At 32.3% G+C, this 20,885-nt stretch overlaps 1 protein-coding gene across 1 annotated transcript in view; it reads right to left on the reverse strand.

The window, feature by feature from the left end:
• Positions 1-7,238: 7,238 nt before the first annotated feature.
• LOC134248198 (uncharacterized) overlaps positions 7,239-20,885 on the reverse strand; it is a 54,116-nt gene continuing 40,469 nt past the window's right edge. Inside the window, 2 exon segments of the mRNA XM_062730622.1 lie at positions 7,239-8,509; positions 8,901-9,079. Of these exon segments, the coding sequence (XP_062586606.1) occupies positions 7,304-8,509; positions 8,901-9,079 (1,385 nt within the window). The 3' untranslated portion in view covers positions 7,239-7,303.

Raw genomic sequence — 20,885 nt, forward strand, 5'->3', positions numbered from 1 at the left:
AACAGGCAATTAAAAATGCCCAAGAATATTTATTTCGCTCAGATAAAGACATTGATAAACCTAATGCATGGTAGAAATCGGACTGCGTACATGTATGTTGTACATGGCGGACTAGCATGTTTTGATTAAATGGTCGGAAGGGGGGGGGGGGTGTTTTATTTAAATGAAATCAGTTAAGAGGGCTAAAAAATCAACTTTCGGTAATCGAATGAAAACAATTCAACCATTAAATAACTGATTTGGCACAGTAAAAGATGTCATAACTTGTTTGGTACATAGTTATATCCCATATATAATTTTTCACCCTAAAAGTAGAGTGTTGCGTTTTCATTGACGGTGAGTGTATATATGATTGTACTAATGAACTCGAGGGTTCCTATCAAAGAATAGTTTTTGGAAAAAAGAACAATCTATTGAAAAGTTCAGTGTGATATAGTTTGAATTTGAAAGTCCAGGTACATATACATGTAAAATGGATTTTGATATGTAAAAGTAATTGTCAAGTTCGTACGGTGAGACAGGCTTGTTAAAACGCACTTTGAAAAATTACGCACTTTGAAAATTTTTTTCAAAGTGCGTTAAATTTTGGGACCAAGTCAACGCACTTTGAAAAAATAAAATTTCTTTTCAAAGTGCGTTAATAAGGACCATTTTAACGCACTTTGAAAAACTGTGTATGGATTTGTCAATATTCCTGCAAATCTTAGGTATGATAAATAATTGAACCTGTTTGATAAGTCTTCTGTGAAGAGGTCACATCAGAATGTGAAAGCGAGCGATTTTGATTTTTCCATACTTAGAAAATTCTTTCTCGCTTAAATGCTTTACTGTACTAATTTTTTTCAAGTTTGCATGCATTTTATGTAAACTTAAATTTATTGAAAGTTTTCAACGTCATACCAGTTATATGTAAACACATATATTTGGGTGTAGCATAGGCATCAGTACCGGAATGGGGGGTTACATGTAGGCACATAAATATTTTGCAAAGATATACATAATATATACATGTATGCATTAAAAATTGGGGCTTACCTGTGGGGTCAACTTTCAATTTGCTACCGACGGCTATGTACAATGTTTAAGAAAAAAAGAGTTGGGATGAGAGACCTTCTACTCGTCTTCTCCTTGTTCTCAATGAGGTTAAATGAGTTCATGTAAATTTAAAAAAGTTTTTCGAAAGATATAATTATTACAATTTGATTTCCTCTATTACTAAAATCTAAGTCTAGAATTTTTATTTTCATTCATATCTTTTTTTCAAAGTGCGTTAAATGCCTCCATGGTAAAAAATTATAATGTGCATTCTTAACGCACTTTGAAAAAATTTTTCAAAGTGCGTTGAGTGTGTCCAAAATTTAACGCACTTTGAAAAATTTTACGCGCTTTGAAAAATTTTTTCAAAGTGCGTAATTTTTTCAAAGTGCGTTGCCACACAGGCTATATTATCATGGTCCACAGGTATACCTGAGGAATGGTTGGCGTTTATAATTTACCTATTTTCCTTTCACTGTCAGAAAGGCATTAGTAACGTATACCACTTTGTTTAAATCCAGAGATAGCTAGTATGAACTCCTTGGATGTGTAGCACAACGTACAATCTCAATCTCATGATTGGGTCCCGGTGCCAGTAAAAGGAAAAAGTTAGAAAAAAACCCTTTAAATTAGGACAGAAAAATCATTTTGACCGGTGTTAATGTACATGTAATACGTAGGCTTGTAAAACAACATTTCCCTGATCTGCGTCTTGCATTAATTTTATTACTTATGTTGTATTCACGTTGAATGAAATCCTCCTTAGAAGCGGGACACCCTGTTTAAAAGATTGTGTTCCTTTCCTTTAAGTATTTTGATAATTATATTGTTTAGGAACAATCTTAAATCTAAAAAAAACGGAATATACCAATTGTCGAAATATAGGTAAGATAGGCTATGATTACATGTACTTTTGATAAAGCCATTTATTGACGTATCTGAGCTTAAAAAATGAAAATTAAAGAGATTCGGTGTAGAATTACTTGATATATGCTATTTACGTTAAAATTAAAATTTTCATCGATTTGAACCTCAATATACCCACGTTTCTATGGTTAAATTGACTTTAAAGCTTGTGTGATATTTAATTCCGAGTCGGAAATAAATTGGTTATTGTTTTAAAAATCTCTGATATCTATGAAACGAGATTGATTTAAACTGTGTAATTTACAAGAAAGTCCTATCTTAAAAGTACTTTGCACTGGTGTAGAGGGGGCCCTAAATAATATATAAACATAAAATATAGAGTTTTTTTCTACATCCGATGCATTATTTAATTCCATATTATACTAGGACGATTTGGAGAAGGGGAAAGGGGGGTATTTCCACTCAGGGACGTTGTGACAGGCAGTATTTACATAACATCTGATTAATTTAATATTTCTCTTTAAAGATTGTCGTATAGGGATTTAATCGATCACATCTCTGAAATTCTGACTACTAGTATACTGCATTTACACAACAAAACTTCTAAGTGTTCACTGTAATAAATGTCTTTATTTAAGATCTACTTTAATTTAAATATGAATTTTCCTTAAAGCGGCGCACTAAAGTGCTAAAGACCCAAGGATATTGACCAAAAGGCATCTGTATGACGAAATACTGTCAAATTCCCGGATCTGAATTCGAAAGAATACATTTGGGATTATAAAAGAAATGTCACCACCCCCCCCCCTTTTTCCTCACAATTTCAATGGTTTGGAAAAATCTATGCAGTACATGTAAGTGTGGAAGCAGAGTCTCCTATTCAGGGGTACATAGTGTCCAACAATAAAGATTGTCTTCTAGTAATTATAGCGAGTATTGGGTCCTACTCAATCGAGATCTTTTTGTGTGAATTTTCATTTTGAGGGTACATCATTTCCTTGACACTTTGCTTAAAATTCTGACGAGATACTTACATGAAATTTACGCAACATCGAACCAAATTAAAATGGGAAGGGGGGGGGGTAAAAAAAATGTAAGCCACAATTTGCAATCCTTATATTTTATATTTATCTTATCAGAAGTGGACTCTGGTTGAGGGAGGGGTAAGCCCTCTCTAGCACCCACGACTGCAACGCCTATGAATAGTGTGGACCAAGACTCTCTCTGGTATTCAAGAGGTCGAGTGTCACCCTTTCTCTGAAATATGATTTTTTTTTTAAACTATGGATTTCATTGATTTCATATTTTCAATATATTTAGTTAATTTAATCACACAATACAAAAAAATACACGATCCCGGAACCAAGCCCAATTGATAAAATTTGAGCAATGTATCTTACTAAGCATAAACCAAAGAAGACCGAGTACGACAATATTTTTTTATTTGTGCATGATCAAGAACCGCTGTGTCTATGTCTTAAAAAACAAATATTTCGTCAGATGCAGCAGAATGTGTATTTACTCTTTATACATAAAAGCAAGCATCTATTACTTAATCCAAGTTCAACTTTTATTTTAAGAGACATTTTCTGTCATACATGTTCTATTTTTTAAATTAATTTATATTTTTTAAGATTTATATATTAGGTATGTATGATAGAATTATAGGTCATTAACTATAAGTATATATATATAATGTTGCGGGATCAATGTACAGAAGCGAGTTGTGGGTCAATATACAAGAATAATTCTGTGGCATTCCTGGCTGATTCGATTTGTATCGGTAATGATTTTTAATCGGCCATAGTCTTATCGATAAAATGTAGCGGTATTGATCACCCGAAATTTAATTTCAAAGAAATGTAGTGTAAATGAATTGAAAATTTTTGCAGTGTAGCGGTAATGTTGACCTCCCCAAAAATATATAGACATTGCGGGATCCAAATACAGGCAACTATACATTATTCTGGGTCAATACATTGGATATAAAGAACACCGTCCGATACTGAGTATATACTTTTCCATCTATAAAATGTAAAATAATTGTTGATTTGATTACACTTACCTTAAATCTTAATGTGTGATATTTTTTTTCTGAATAAACCTAAAGTTGTGAATGATTTTCTGAGACTTCAACCTAACGTATTTTTTTAATTATTGAAACATCGCGATTCACATAGTTCTCACGCGCGATCTTTATAGTAACATTTTAGTCGCATTTTTTCTTTCAAAAAATGTGTTATTGAAGCTTTCTTTCAAATCTTTATAAGAATTTATATTTAGATATATAAACTTTAAGAAGAACACAACTATCGTACGATAAAAAGTTTTGAATAAATTAGCCTTATTTTTTTTCTTTTAGATTTATACAATGTAGTACATTGAAATAAAATCTCATACATATAAATAAAAAAAATCGTTACAACTTAATAATGATTCACTGAAATCAGGCTATAAAATCTAGTCGTTTCTCCTTATCACTCCAATACTCATGGGGAAAGTATATAAAATATTGTGGGACACGCGCAAAATCCTGCCGATGCACTCAGCGGTAAGATTTCATATATATAAAATTGCATTATGGGTCATTTTTTGATTGTGTAATTATGGGTCAAAAAATTTTTTTTTGTAAAAAATGAATATAGTTACTATATTATTGTCATAAACAAAATTTTAGGCACATGGTTTGTGGGTCAATATATAATGACCCATAAACCATCCATGGTACCCACAACGTGAGTGGGAAAGACGCAAAATAACCCACAATCCGCATGGCACAAAACTATATATATATATATATATATATATATATATATATATTTATTTAGCTCACCCTTAAAGACAAGCATTGGTGAGCTCTTTAAATCAATGGGTTTCAGGCTTGCACATGTGAAGAAATTGATAGACTTTTCTCAAAATATTTCCATGTGTAAATTAAAACCATTTTCTTGAACAAATATTCACTACCCTAAGTGCTCTGATGAAAACTACATCTTCTTAAACGTCACTTAATGTCACTTAAGGAGGACATTCGAATGTTTAATGACATAATTATGTCTCTGCTGATATTGAGATGATTTAAAAGAAAATTCAAACAAAAATCAACATAAATTTTAAATTCCTTTACAGTGATTCCAACCCACCGCAGGAACCACTATTTAAGAAAATTGAGAACATTTCAAATAAACTTTATATTCTATGTCTAATTGTTTCTTGAGATGAAGGGTTAAGACGACGTTGCCTATTTCTTTTTTTAAAGTTTTCTTGATTACTTTTCCCTTCAAAGTTACATTGGTCCTTGAAATGATCACGTTTGAAAGCCTTTTATTCAGCGATACTATATGCTTCTTAGGAGAAAATGAAAATATGTAGTTTACCCAAGAAAAAATGCGCTAAATCTGATCGAGGTTTGCTGCATATGGTCTGGGGATGTCATAGTTGTCAAAAAGGAAATACACTAGACAAAATAAGTTAAGGATCATGATTAATAAATTATTTAATTTACAACAAATTACAATATATTAAACTATAACTACATGTATATAATATCAATCTTTAACAACTAAACAAACATTTTTGTTGTGTTTATCAAAAATCAATGAAGCGTTAACGTGCATTGGGATGAATTGTCACACAACCCCTAAAACAGAATGAAAAACAGCCTTGGTAAAGGATGGTAAATTCAAACGTAACCGTTTGCACAGTGCTCTGATGTGTTCAATATGCTGTATGGCCACCCCGTGCTTGAATAACGGCACGACAACGCCTCTGCATACTGCGGATAAGTCTCCGGAAGAAGATTTGTGGCAATCTAGCCCATTCCTCGACGAGTGCTGCAGAAAGCTCCTCGCGGTTCCTAGGGAGTACTGGGCGCACTGAAAGGGCTTGCTGTAGCTTGTCCCAAGCATGTTCTATGGGATTCAAATCAGACGAAAGACTGGGCCAGTCTATTCGCACAATGATTTCATTTTTAAGGTATTCTGTTACGACGCTAGCCCTGTGTGTCTAGCATTGTCGTCCATTAAGATAAAGTCATCACCGATAGCACCTGCATACAACCTGACAATAGGGACTGGGTGCAGTATCTCATCTCGATATCTCATCCCTGTAAGATTTCCTGCAACAATGTGCAGCTCAGTTTTCCAGTTATACTGATACCACCCCAAACCATCACTGAACCATCCCCGAAACGATCATGCTCAGTAACACAGCAATCTGCATAGCGTTCACCGGTCGTACGCCAAACTCGTCTACGACCTTTATGAAAGTCTTCACTAAAGCGCGACTCATCTGTAAAAAGAACAGGGGTCCAGTGACGCAGCTGCAAATTGACATGGTTTCGTGCCCATTGGAGTCTGGATGTTCTGTGTCTTGGGGTCAGTTTGGGCCGAACTGCAGGTCGGAATGCTCGGATATTAGCCGCATGGAGTCTGTTTCGAACTGTCTGTGGTGTTACACACACTCTTGACCAGATAACGGTCCTGACGACCCGTGGTTGTCGTCGGACGAAGAGAACGTGGTCTCTCAGCAACGGTACCAGTTATATTGGAATCGATTCCATAATCGTGAAATGACACTTTGGAACATATTAAAGTGTGCAGCAACAGTTATTTGAGTACTGCCAGATTGAAGCATACCTACAGCTTGGGCTGCCTCAAAGCTAGTTAAGTGACGTCTCATGACTTGAAATGTCACAGGGTCACCTAAGAAATATTCACAACTTAAAACACGTGTTCAAATTAACAGTTTCGTTAACTTTATGTATACACTGAATCACTTTGTTTTTCACACTGTGTCAGCATTCCGTAAAGCATGAATTGGGGATGAATTGCACGACCCTACAGGTAGCATTTTCGTATTGATAACTTGTTAAAGAAAGTACGGTTGAACTATAACGTTAAAAAAATATTATAATTGTTTAGGGAAAACAATTCAAAACCATGATCCTTAACTTATTTTTATAAATTGTAGACGGGAAGATAGTTAAAAAAACATTAACTAGAAAAGGTCACTTGAACATTTGGCTCAGATGCAGAGTTAGAAATCGTAAGCCTATCGGGTCACGTAACAAGTATTATTGGTCTTTTTTATAGGATATTCATCTTTTAAAACTTATGATCACATTTCTAATATATTGAACATGGATTTAAGATATCAACACTGCGCCGCACAAAAAGTGTGTGCATTTTTCCTAGTTGTTTGAGATAATTCAGCCAGTGAAGGTCATAAGAAGAGCTGTTAAAAGGTAAACATGGATTTAAATCTGTCAATTCCAGATCTCAACATAGTTTTTCTTTCCATTTTCCTACCAGTTGTTTTCGATAAATCATCCTTAGCTTTCTGCATATTCTGTCCAAGGTTTTCGACTCTTTTATTAATTTGGGCAAATTGTTTGAATTCATTAAGCATCTTTATTCTTTTTTTCATAGCCTACTTGCTTATTGATTTCTTCGGCTTGTATCATTTGGTCAATGTGCTCAACAGTTGAGAGAGGGTCAGGTCTTAAAGCAATTTCTTTCAACCTATTTTTGCACATTGCCATTTCGTCCATCATTCTACTAATCGTGTCATCAAGGCAATCTATGTCAGCTTCAATTTCTTTCAAATATTTTTCATTTGCCATTTTCTCTCCCATTGCCTTTTCGTAAAGTTTTTTCTTTTCTTGATTAGTTTTCATTTTTTTCTCGGTGATATATTTAAAAATATATTTTCCGTTTTTATGCTGTTTCCAATGGCATTTGCCGGTACAGACCTTGCAATTACCCTCTGAATCCATTGCAGAGCAACGGCTGTTTTGGTCATCATCGACAAATTCACAGTTTTCATGGCAAGACATGTTGCAAATGAGACAATAGGTAACATGCTGCCCTATGGGCAGTTCAAGCTTAATCTGCCTTGTGATTTCTGCTTCGTATGTAAAATCCTTGTTACTTTCAATATCATTCTGATGTTTTTTGAAAAGATTTAATGTATTTTGTAATTCATTAAGTTTCATTAGACCTGCATTGACCAGGGGCTGAATTTTTGTTAAAACCGACTGTAAACGCTCTCTTTGTTTCATCACGTCTTTGGTTTGCATAAGGCTCTTTGTTTCAAATGATTTCATTTTTTCAAAGAAATTTTTAAAACTCACATAACCCCATTCCCAAAACATATGGGATAGAGAAGTGTTCTGCAAATTCTTATTGCTTGTAGATAAAGCAGAATTATTGAAAGGATACCAGGACTCAAAAAGTAAATTGGCTGCTTTTAGACAGGAGAGAACGGGAGGCTCTGCTATATCGGCAAAGGTTATCAGTGTAAAAATATTTGATTCAATGTCTTTTCCGAGAAGGGACATTATTGAATGAAACATATATCTCTGGGTAGATGTAAGACGTGTGTCAGGGGCTTTGACAATAAAACAAACAGCATCTATGAATGATACGCCTTGTTTGCCTTCAGTTGAAAATAAATGACTTATTTGATCAACAATTGCCTTGTTCTTCTGGATTTTACGTGTATCTCCGAATCATGGTATGTCTATGATGTTGAGAGTGTAGTCCAGTCGACCTCCTTCCTGTGGGGCGATCTTGTATATGGTGATCCACTCTGTTTCATACTCTGCCTACATAAGAATAATAACAATCATAAATACACATTCTATTTTTTGTTTTTAATATTATAAAATACTCTCAACATTAAACTTCTATAATTTGTTTAAAGAACTTAATTAATTATCTCCACACGTGAAAAGAGGATGCCTTCCAATAGGCCATCTGTGATTTTGTTGCTTAGTTGTTTTAGCCAGCAGAATTAATGAATTAATGAATTATTTAAAAAATCAGACATTCAGTAATATATTTTTGGTATGTACTTTATCAAATTAATCTTACTGACGACTGCCAAATAAGTTTCAGTACCCCAATTACTTAATAATTAGTGCTTCTTCACACTCAATCACAATTACCTTTTTTCAATGACCAAATTTCTACTATTGAAAAAAAAATATCTAGTACGTGATTATCAATCTTCTTTTCGTCACGATCTACTTTGACCAGCGTGAATCGAAAAGGGTCTTCAAAACTGAAATCCAAAATATAATTCATAATACTGTCCACCAGAGTACTCTTTCCCGAGCCTGACTCACCAACAAGCATAATTGTTTTTTCACATGCACTTCCAATTGAAGGGTTTCCTCATCAATAAAATGTTTATATTAGGATAATAAAATGAAAAATAACAACATCAATATTGTGTTATCATGAAACTTGGCAATTGTTAATATACCTAGAATAAGCTGCCTTGTCTTTGCATGAGGATTACAGGCCTCTCTATTTTACTCGGCTACTAATTGGTACATTACGGGATCTGTATTTTGAATTTTAATAGAAAAACTTAGCATTTTTGTTGCTAAGGATTTGGCTGTATTGATGGGATCACTTTGTTCACTGTAATCCCCTTCCATGTCATTGGCAACACTTCTGACTTGGAATACATATGGGGTATTTGCCATAAGCCCACTTACAGTAAATCTGTTCGTTGTGTCATTTGTACTGCAAAACTTCCATTTATCATTTATGTTTAGACTTTTATATCTTATTTGATAATAATCTATTTCCTCCTCTAAAGTCTCCCAATACAGCTCCACAGAATCAGACTTCACATACAATACACATGGTTTACCCCGTATCTAGAATAAGATAAAAAGAATCATTCGAGTTTGCAATTTACCTTGATTTTTAAATTCCAAATAAATTCCTTCCGGTTCTTAAGGTAGATCGCGGGTTTGCTGACGTCACAATGGGATTCGACGTAAAAAGCTTACTATATTTACAGTATCAAACTACAAACAAAAGTATTTCCATCAGTATGCATCATAAAATAAAACAAACATTAAAGTTTGTTTTGTCTGTAAAAATATTTATTTATTTGTAATAAAGAAATAAAGGATTAATCAATAAATAATCAATACTAAATAAGAATTAAGAGTTTACATAAAGTTAAAAAATGAAAGGTTAAAATTGATTCTATTTTCAAAGTAAAGTGTAATAATTCATCATTCTTTGTATAGATATAATTTCATTTAATTTATTATCTAACTTTATTATAGATAGTGTGCTAGCAAAAATTAATTTACTGATCTTCAGTATACATGGTATACATTTAATTCATTAATTGTAACTTGTAACATTTTCGATTCAAAATCATGGCACATTTTACTAAAGATAACAAATACTACTACTAGTATGTCAGGGTTAGTGCTTGAGTTTATCGAGAAAACAAATAACATGACAGTGTTTCATTGAAAAAAGTGTGACAATTTTTGTAAATTATGATAATGTTTACATGAACATTTATTATCAATCAATTAAAAATTAAAAATACGGATAAAACATGTTTTATTTTCATTGAATTGTTGATTACATTGTGATTCTGGGGCGTCTGAAAATAATGACGTCGCATTAACGTTACATAACGTCTTAATGAAATTATATACGTTTGTTACAAATTTGTTAAACTTTAAAGTTTTTTTGCGAGAAAATGAGCGAGAACACATATTATTTTTTTTTAATAAATCTATTCTAAATTTATCTCATATTCATTGTGTTGAGTAACATAAAATTCGTCTGCGCCGTTTTCATATTATGGGCATGGTTTAAAATACGTTTACCGGCGAGAAAGGCGCATTTACTATATATTTCATTGTAATAGCGTCACCTGTTCTCATCAACATTAGTGCCTTTGAAATACGATAACATTATAACCACGCAGACGAATCTCACAAAAATTTCAGAAAGTAAAATTCGAAACGAGAGGATTCAGCAGACAAATTTTCAAAGTATGTTTTCAGGCAGACAGTAAACCCGCGATCTACCTTAAGCTTTACTTTGATTAGATGAAATGTTATATAGTAAAATTTGGGTTGCCAAATCACAATAATTGCGTCACAAACGTCTCAAACCGCATGACGTCAAATTTAAATTTTGAACACTTTAAGCTTCTTTTAACATGTTTAAGGGTACGTGGACACAGATTTGAGTTTCATTTTTTCTGTATAATATCACGAATTATATATTTTAATTGCATTTCACACAAAAATGTATTAAAAATCTTTTTCCATTTAAAAGTTATTAAAATTTTTAATTTTTTGGCGGGTTTGATTGACACATCCTTTCACTACACAACAAGACTGCCACTTTTCCCCAGGATTAAGAATAAAGTTAAAATCTGTTAAAAGTGCAAGGATGTGTCAATCAAACCCGCCAAAAAATTTAGAATTTTAATAACTTTTAGATGAAATGAGATTTTTAATTAATTTTTGTGTGAAATGCAATTAAAATATATAAGTCGTACTATTATAGAGTACCTTTAAGGGCAGTCAACTTTTCCAGTTACGATTATTGAGTAAAAGAATACTTAAAATAACTTAATAGCCTCACTGTTAATAATTCGTAAAAGGCAACCAGGGTCCACTGTCATAGGAACAAACTTAAGTCTAAGAATGCTCTTAAGTCTGAGAATTTTCTCAAATCAAATATTCTTAGACTCAGCGGCTGTTATTAAAAGTTGAGAAAAAGAAAAATTCCTTAAACTCCTTTATTCTTAAATTCTCAGCTCACTGGTGAGTAATTCTTAAGAGTTGAGTTGATAATTTTTTGGAGAATTCTCAAAGTTTTATGACGGCGCACCCTAGTTTATATCGTATGTTACGACGCCAAATGTAATAACAACACAAACTGAATAAACCCGGATTATTACATGTACATTTTGTTTGATTACATTACATTACATAACATCAACACAAAGTATAATAATACAAAATATAACAACTTACTTTTGAGGATTAATACTAGGGATGTCGGATCGGTCCATTTTTAATACTCAGCTACTCGGATGTTTTTCCGATCGAGTACACGGGTACTCGGTTAAAGTGTTAATAAATATGAATAGGTTAATTGATAACTGTAAAACTTTGTAAATTTTTGTAGAAATAAAACCACATGGCCTGATGGGAGGTTTGTCCGTCAAGTTTTTCTGTTGTAACAATTATGAATACTTTGTGCCCGACGAAATTTAATCTAACAATGTTTTTAAGTTTAATGTATTTATGAGATAAATAAATACGAGAAATAAATGTTTCACAGTGTTGTAAAAAAATCTGTTCCGTAATTGTAATGTAACTCTTTGATGCGCGTTTGACGTCGAAGTGTCTGTGATCAGTCGTCAGAGCTACACTATTTTTTGTACACGTACAGTATCATTTTGATCAAGTTCTATAACAGAGCGGATTTACGATCGTCGTACATTTTTCGATCCTAGATTTTATAAAGTTACGAGATGGTATGTTGTAGTTTGATGCAACGATGGACATCAGTTTTTTAAAAGCCTTTGCCTTCAACCATTTGCATTAATGGGCATGTAATCAAACGCATCCATATCAACTATCGCACGTGCAATACCATCTGCCTCTTTCCCCGAGAATTCAGGCTTTTTAAAGAATTGATAAAATTATAAAATTTATTTAAACAAAATAGACCTTAAACGGTGTTCAACGAAAAATAGTTAAAGCAAACTAAAGGGTAGAAGGTGAGAAAAGCCAGGTAGGTAGCAGGTGCTTGCTCGGAAATATTTGAAAATATAACCGAGTAACCGAATACCGATTTTAGTATTAGATACTCGGACGTTCGATCGAGTACCAGGTTAACCGGGTACTCGTTGACATTCCTAATTAATACATTTTGCGTTATTACATTTTGCATCGAAATCAACAAAAAGTATAATAAAGCAAAATGTAACAACTTACTTTTGAGGATTAATACATTTTGCGTTATTACATTTTGTGTCGAGATCAATGCAAAATGTAGTAATGCAAAATATTATAATGCGAATTTTGGATTTCTACATTTTTCGTTGTTACATTTTGTGTTGAGAAACGCAGCACTGTTAAGGCTCACTATGAGAAATCAACAGAAAATAGAAATTCAAAAACGGGCATTGATTTTAAAACTGAATTCATTATTTTTCACTCGTTTTATCATCACAGATCTTAAATACTTATGGAAATAGCATAATATGACCTAATCTGTAGGGCATGAAATTTGGTCCATTCGATGGACAGTCAGGTGATGAATGCATAGTACGTGTACTGAATGTAGGTCATCAACAAATTTCAATATAGCAAGGGCATACCCTATTTCAAATTAAAAATTCAAGCTATTAATCGTTTCTGTATACTTTGTACTTCTTGGAAAGTGCTGCTGCTTTGAAAAGAACTCGCTTTTGAATAGTTAATTTTCAAGTAAATTGGCCTACATGTATGTCGAAATATTTTTGACTTTTACCAAATATTTTGTGTACTTATAAGCTCACGCTCTCCATTTAAGGAAAGCAGTAGTACTTTTCAAGGTAAGGAAATATCCTTTATCTATATTTAAAAAATGGTTTAGAATTATTTAGTGTATGCCCTTGCGAAAGAACGATTTTATGAGGCACCTCGATGTAAAATATTCCTAACCTGAACATAAAAAACGACAAAAATATTTAAATACATTCTCTCGATAGATAATGAATAATCGCACTAAACAAGGGATATACATTGGTATTAATAGCCTATTTAAAACCTGTTATTGATATTCTGTTTTATTCGGAAACGCTTTTTTCATTGTTAAAAAATTCCTATATCTGCCTCTCACAGCACACATGGCACATGAAATACGAAATTTTTACCAAAAAGACGTCATGATTGACAAGTTCATCGAGATCAGTGTTTTGTTTACATGTATAACCAACTGTAGGGGATTTAACTAGCAATTTTTTTAATGCATTGATATGTTTTATCGTTGTTAATTAAAACATATCAATGCATTAAAAGACTAGAAATATGTCCATAGGACATGAATGCCCCACCGAGGATATATTAATAAAGCAACATGAAAATTTGTATGTGTATAAAATTTGATCAGTTTGGTTCAGGTAGGGCTTATAGTTACTTGGGGATAAATATGCAGGTCAGATCCAGCATCCGAAGCAAGTCTTATAGTGTCTATCCCTAGATGCATCATCCATGCAAGTTTGGTTTAAGCAGGGAGTATAGCTATTTTGGAATGAAATTATAGGTCAGATCCAGCATCCGAAGCAAATCTGGTAGTGTCCATCCCATGATGTATCATCCATGCAAGTTTGGTTCAGGCAAGGCTTATAGTTTCTTGGGAATGAAAATATAGGTCAGATCCAGCATCCGAAGCAAGTCTGATAGTGTCCATCGCTAGATGTATCATCAATGCAAGTTTGGTTCAAGTAGGGTTTATAGTTACTTGGGAATGAAAATAAAGGTCAGATCCAGCATCAGAAGCAAGTCTATGGTCATTCCGCATATGCATGCAAGTGTGCGCACGTGCAATGCACAATTAGCTATATACTTGGTATACTTTACGAAAAACGTTGTTTAAGTTTAAGATGCATAGAGTTTAGTTTATTTGATGAAGCTTAGGGGGAATGAGGCACCAAAATGAAGTTGGGGGAGCGTTTGCGGAACATCTGTAACGGTTCCCGTTACAATTAGCACCAGTTTTATAATGATTTGGCAATGAAGCTAAAATTTTCAACATTTCTTTTCATTATTTGTTGTTTTATATTCCTTATAAATTTTGAAAGCACAGACTACATAGTACTAATTCTATAGCCTCAATCTACGAATGTTTTGATAACCCATCGTAAAAAGAATTTCAGGAAAAAAATCCACGAAAACGTTTTGTAATAGCAGTTTGAACAAAGGAACCCAAAATACTGCGTTTTAGAATCTTCTAAAATCTACCTCCCTAAGTCTTTTGCTTTGCAAATAAATTATGTCAAATATTTGCATAATCACTAGACATGTTTCTTTGCTAAGTTAGCTATTTCAAGGACCCATATCGAAAATACAGTCATTTGATATGTATTACCTCTTTTGAAAATTGTAACGAAGTAACTGTGTTGATCACGTGACATAGATTTATGATATTCCTAATTCATGCACAAAAATCCCTTCAGCACAACTGATATACGAAAACTATTGTGCAAAGTTTGTTACATAGATCATTTCATCGTAATATCTGGAACATAGAAAGTTCATGGGACAGGTTACTCGTTGAGAAAATATTTTACGAGAAATTCAACTTACCAACATAAGAAGGGGTATTTTTAATTCTTTATCGCGATTTATACAAAAATGGATAAACTCGTACACACAATTCCCTAGCAAAATTCAGTTAGAGGACATATTTCTCTTTGGAGATTCACACAGAATTTACGAAATGTCCTTGTTTATCACTTGTGCCAGTCTAATGTAAACACGATTCACAGATTCTAACTTTCCCCGTCATATCAGCTAAAGGATGCAATGACTTGACGTCATATACTATTATGAAGTCATATATAGGTAGTTCAGAGAAGTTGAAACACTTTAAGCAGTTTGATATTTTACGGACAGCCTTAAGACAATCTAATGTAGGTCAATAACAAATATTTATATCGCAAGGGCATATCCTAGTTGAAAAAAAAATAAGCTTTTAATTTAAAGTCACGCTCTCGATTTCAAGAAAGCAGCAACAATTTACAAGTTAAGGAAATATCTTTTCCTTAATTTGTTAAAAATATCCTCAATCTGTCTCACATAGCACATGAAATACGTTATTTTACCAAAATGACGTCATCTAAAGAAGTTCATCGAAATCTGCAATTTGTTTAAAACCAGTTGTATGAAATTAAAAAAAATTAAACTATAGCAATTTTTTAAATGCATTAATAATTTTTATTGTTGTTCTTTATTCTAATAAAGTTGCAATTTTGTCATTTTCCTGGTATACTATTATAAATTATACATAAAAGTCATATTTCTTCGTGACGTTAGAGTAAAGTTTTCCCTTATATTTTTCAGCCTTAACAATGCTGTGTATGTATGGAAGCAATTTCCTGTATGTATACAGGAATTTGAATGAACCTGTATCATTTCTGACTTATTTCTCATTACTTTTTGTAGAACTACAAATCCCAGGAATGTAATATACCATGAATACATGTTATCATCAAAAAGATCGAACTTTAGTTTATAACGTGGGCAATTTTTACAAAGGCTTACAATATGAATGAAATATGTGTAGATAACGATTAGTATTCAAGATCAAAAGTCCATGAAAGAATACAAAATAGAAGCAGAGCAAGCACGGGATCAAATGAAGCGGAGGAGATGCTCTTGCGTATTGTTGGCTGTTCGGATGCACTCGCAAGCTCGTGCATTTGAATAGCAAATTCGTGCCAATATTAACTAATATAAGTTCAATAACCCTATAATGTTATACCATTCTTTCTATAAGATACTTTTAAAATAAATACATGTACATTTATTAGAGTAATCACTTAGAAGTTTGTTATGTGTATATGAAAAACGTCTAACATTTCTAAATTTGACTGAGCGGGAATATCAAAATATGTTTGACCTCTGAATAAGATATTTGACTTGTAGATGTAACGTCACATTGTGGGCTGAGCTTGATCACATTTGAATTTGGTGGTATTCGACCGAACTGAACATCTGATTACATCATGAAATTCAGTAAAAGATACATCTACGCAAAAAAGATAACATAACGTCCATTGACTGTATTCGAAGGCAAATGCGTTTCGTCGACTCTCGGTGAAAGGCTTTTGATAAACGGTTTGGTTGTTTGGTCTGACAAAACACATGTTGCATTTAAACTTAGTCAATAAACGCAAATTGACTAATAAATAATACATCCGGTTGTTGTATTGTCAGATGATCAGATTGACTTGTCAAATTTTCCTATAATAATGTTTACACTGTATTTGCCGACTTGTCCGACATTATGATGATAATATAAGTACATTACTCTAGATTTCGGTTTGTGATATTTAAAAGGTTTCACTATTCTGGCATATTAAATACATTCATAAATAATTGATTTCATTATAAATTTGACTGTGGAACGTTCCGTCAACCTTATCAATTCATAGGGTTCACAGCAGTTGAGAGAAGTAAACAGGAAATGTTGACTGCTAGAGCAGTCCCATAGCAGCACCAGAGCGGTTTCAGCAGTCCCAGCGGTCTTAGAGAGCAGTCTTAACAGTCCCAGTGGGCTTCTATGTTTTAATTCAATGGGCGAAGCTTACTCAGAAATGAGATTTCTAATAAAAATGGAACTAGAAAAAGCAGTCTGTAATCCTTACATGTATTTGAAGGTCGTTTTTGAACAGTATGTGCTTAGAAACAATATTAAAATATTTATTGAAAAAATATTGCTTTCAAGGCTACATGTATGGATAACACTGAATATGAATATTTAATCACAATTTTCTGATGTTTTAATAATTCAATTTCTTTATTTACTGCCATTGATACTGATTCCTATATTTATTTTTATACAAAAAAAAAAAAAAACTTAGATAGATTATTTTCTTTCAGAATTACTTTTACTTTCAATAGATCTTTTCATTATAGAGCACGGTCAATATCTTTATCTGGGCACTCTTAAGGCATTTTGAGAAAATCTCTGTTAATTTTGCCAAGCATTATTTTTCACTTACGATAATTTTTATTGACATGTCATTTTAATTATCATTAGTGTAATAGTGATAGTTTTATGCTATTTTAGATATTATGATATTGAAATGTATATTTTAATAATTATACATCTATGGATTAGTCACAACTGATTTTAAACCCTTAAATGCATTTAATCTGTGTGTCAATCAATATTGACCAAAACAAATAATTTAAACTTAAATAATGAAACCTTTCACTTAAATAATTAATCAAATAAAATACTTTTTAAATAACTAAATAAAACAACCTAAATGAAATAAAATAAACAATCAGCTAAAACTTTAGATCCACTCCTTTTCTATTTCTACACCTGTAATAAGCTACCTGAGTAGAATTCAATTTCCTGAAATCCTATTGGTCAAGACTTTTACCTCCAAATTCTGGACAATAGACAAAGACACTTTTTCAGCGACTATGCATGAGTTTACATGCTATTGCAAATGATCTTTAATTTATGAAATCTGACTGACTGTTTCAAAGAAACTGTAAGTATCATACAATTTACTTTTTAAAATACATAACTTAAAATCAAATCCTTTTATATTCATATTTTCTAATTTCTGAAATTAATAAACTGAATGAGAGATTTTTGGAGTGAGAGATAAATTTATTTTGCAGAGTCCAGATTTATTTATTTACTGTTTATAAATACTCTGCTGCACCTTAGAGAAGCTAGGAGTCAAGCTTTGTTCCACAAATAGGTACCAATTTATATATTTTTGCAGTACAGATTTACTATTTTATTCTGAGAATTGTAAATGTGATATTTAATAATAATTTCTATTTATTATACTGTCAACATAAAGAATCTATTTTCTATATGCATGTTTAATTCAGATTTACATGTATTTCTGATTCAAGGGAAATAACTTGTTAATTCTTCAAATGCTATGTATTGATGTTTTATGAGTTGTTATAATGTGAAATTACTATTATTATATCATGATTGAATATGTATTGTATTTTCAGGGCTATGATTTTCTTGTATCAGATGACTCCATAATAAACCAATATATAAACGAACCCGCAGGTGTCATGTACTTATTAAAGAAGGATACACACTTGACCCCTGTTACATTAGTTTCTCAAGCTCTATCATGCTCAGTTTTACATATTTTATTTGTAAATGTCCGAGTGTACATCTGTAATTCACTAGAATGAATGGAAACCTAAGATTATGTTCAAAATCAAATAATCCTGAAATAAATCTATACGCATATGATTTACAAATGTTTTGCATTACATAGCTATATTGAAATTAGGATCAGTGTTGACCAGCATGTTTAATGCTGTGTACATGTAACATCACATCATGTGATATTTGTGCCCAAATAAGATGCATTGATTTTCTGCCCAAAGGCGATTGAAACTGCGGGTGCTGGTACCATTTTAAACACATTAATAGGCCAGACAACAAAAAAAAAAACAAAACAAAAGAAAACCAAAAAAAAAAAAAAACTAAACAAAAAAAAAGAAAAGAAAAAAAAAAACAAACAAACAAACTGGTAAATCACAAATTTCGGTATCTTTAACTGATTTTTTTAATTTACTAATTTAATAACTTGATTTTAATTTAAAAACTAAATATAAAATTATTGTAAAATTCCCAAAAATTATTCAGATTATTCACATGCAAATTTTTTGTACATAATTTTACAATAATAAAATAATTATATAAGCCTTAATGTAGATTTTTCTCTCATAAACTTGAAGATTATTTTTGGGAATAAAAATTGAAATCCTTATTTAAGGTGCATAAACCCTCCTCTCACTCATATAAAATGTTGAATGTACCTTAAAAATTTTCCAAAAGAAATGCATTTTTAAGCATAAAAAACAAAAAACTATGACATAGCTTGCAAGGCTAAATTGGGAAAATTGAACAAAATATACACTTCAATATGACAAATCTATGAAGAAATAATATATGTTTATGTCATTAAGAGTTATCTCTCTTATCAGGGTTTCAATGAACATTAACAGCTATTTTTAAATCTATTATAAAATATATTAAATATTTGAAAATTTACATTCCCTGAAAATATTAATTAACTATATTAATCTCTACTTATTCAAAAATTCTAAGAAATCCTCGCTTTTTTAAAGTTAATACTCCGCTCTAGATCTGCTGCAAGTAAACAAACAAAAGGGAGCCTGCAAATTCAGAGTACTTAGGGGGGCAGAGCAATTGTGTCAACCAAAACCTTTTTCACACATTAATGAACAAAGCAGTCTCAGGGTCTGCTTTCTAGAGCAGCAATCCCGGAGCACTCCGAAAGAAGTCTCGGAGACTGCTTCACGTACTGCTTATGAATGAGGTTGGGTCTGGTCGGTACCGTACCTGCCCCACTTAGAATGGAATTTTAAAGAAAGTTCGTGGTTTTTGTCTTCTTGTTAATTTGTTGATTTTTTTCGATTTTACTTATTTCTATAACTCTTTTTTATATTTTCGAATTTATAGCTCAATTGAGCTGGAAGCTCATGTAAGCTTTTCTAATTAAAATTTGTCCGTCGTCTGTCGTCGTTGTCGTTTGTGTCGTCGTTGTAAACTTTTTACATTTTCAGTTTCTTCTCAAGAACCACTGGACTAATTTCAACCAAACTTGCTACAAAGAATCCTTAGGTAAAGGGGGATATAAGTTTGTTCAACCAAAGGGTCACACCCTTATTCAAGGGGATATTTTTTAGAAATAGTGGAAATTTAATGGTATGTTTTAAAGATCTTCTTCTCAAGAACTACTGTGTCGGGAAACTTGAATTTATAGAGAAGCATCCTCAGGTAGTGTATATTCAAGTATGTGCAAATCATGACCTCCGGGGGTAGGGCAGGGCAAAAATGGTGAATGGAAGTTTAAAATAAAAATATATAGGGAAATTCTTGTAAAATCTTTTTCTCATGAATAGCAAAGGCATGAATAAACATATTTACATGGAAGCATCCTCAGGTAGTGTTGATTCAGCTCATCATAATCCCACGGTTAGGGCGAGGCTTCAATAGCGAATCAGAGTTTTACATAGTAAAAATTTACAGGGAAATTCTGGAAAATCTTCTTCGCAAAAACAGCACAGCCATGATTAGCAATATTTATATGGAAGCATCCTTAGTTTGTGTAGATTCAAGTTTGTTCAAATCATGACCCCCGTGGGTAGGACAGGACCACAACATGGAATCCAAGTTTTACAGAGAAAAATGTTGAAAAATTCTTTAAATATCTTCTTTTCAAGAATGACAACACCATGATTAATCATATTCATATAAATTTATTTTCATTTAGTGTAGATTAAAGTTTTTTTTTTCAAATCTTGATCCCGTGGGGTAGGACAGTGCTAAAATGTAAGTTCAAATGTAAAGGGCCATAAAGCAACAGGTAGTCAAAGAAATATGCAAGTGTCCTTAGTGAGT

The sequence above is a fragment of the Saccostrea cucullata genome, unplaced genomic scaffold (assembly GCF_032062105.1).
Source record: "Saccostrea cucullata isolate Sc308-1 unplaced genomic scaffold, CSIRO_AGI_Scuc_v1 ctg1948, whole genome shotgun sequence".
NCBI lineage: Eukaryota > Metazoa > Mollusca > Bivalvia > Ostreida > Ostreidae > Saccostrea > Saccostrea cuccullata.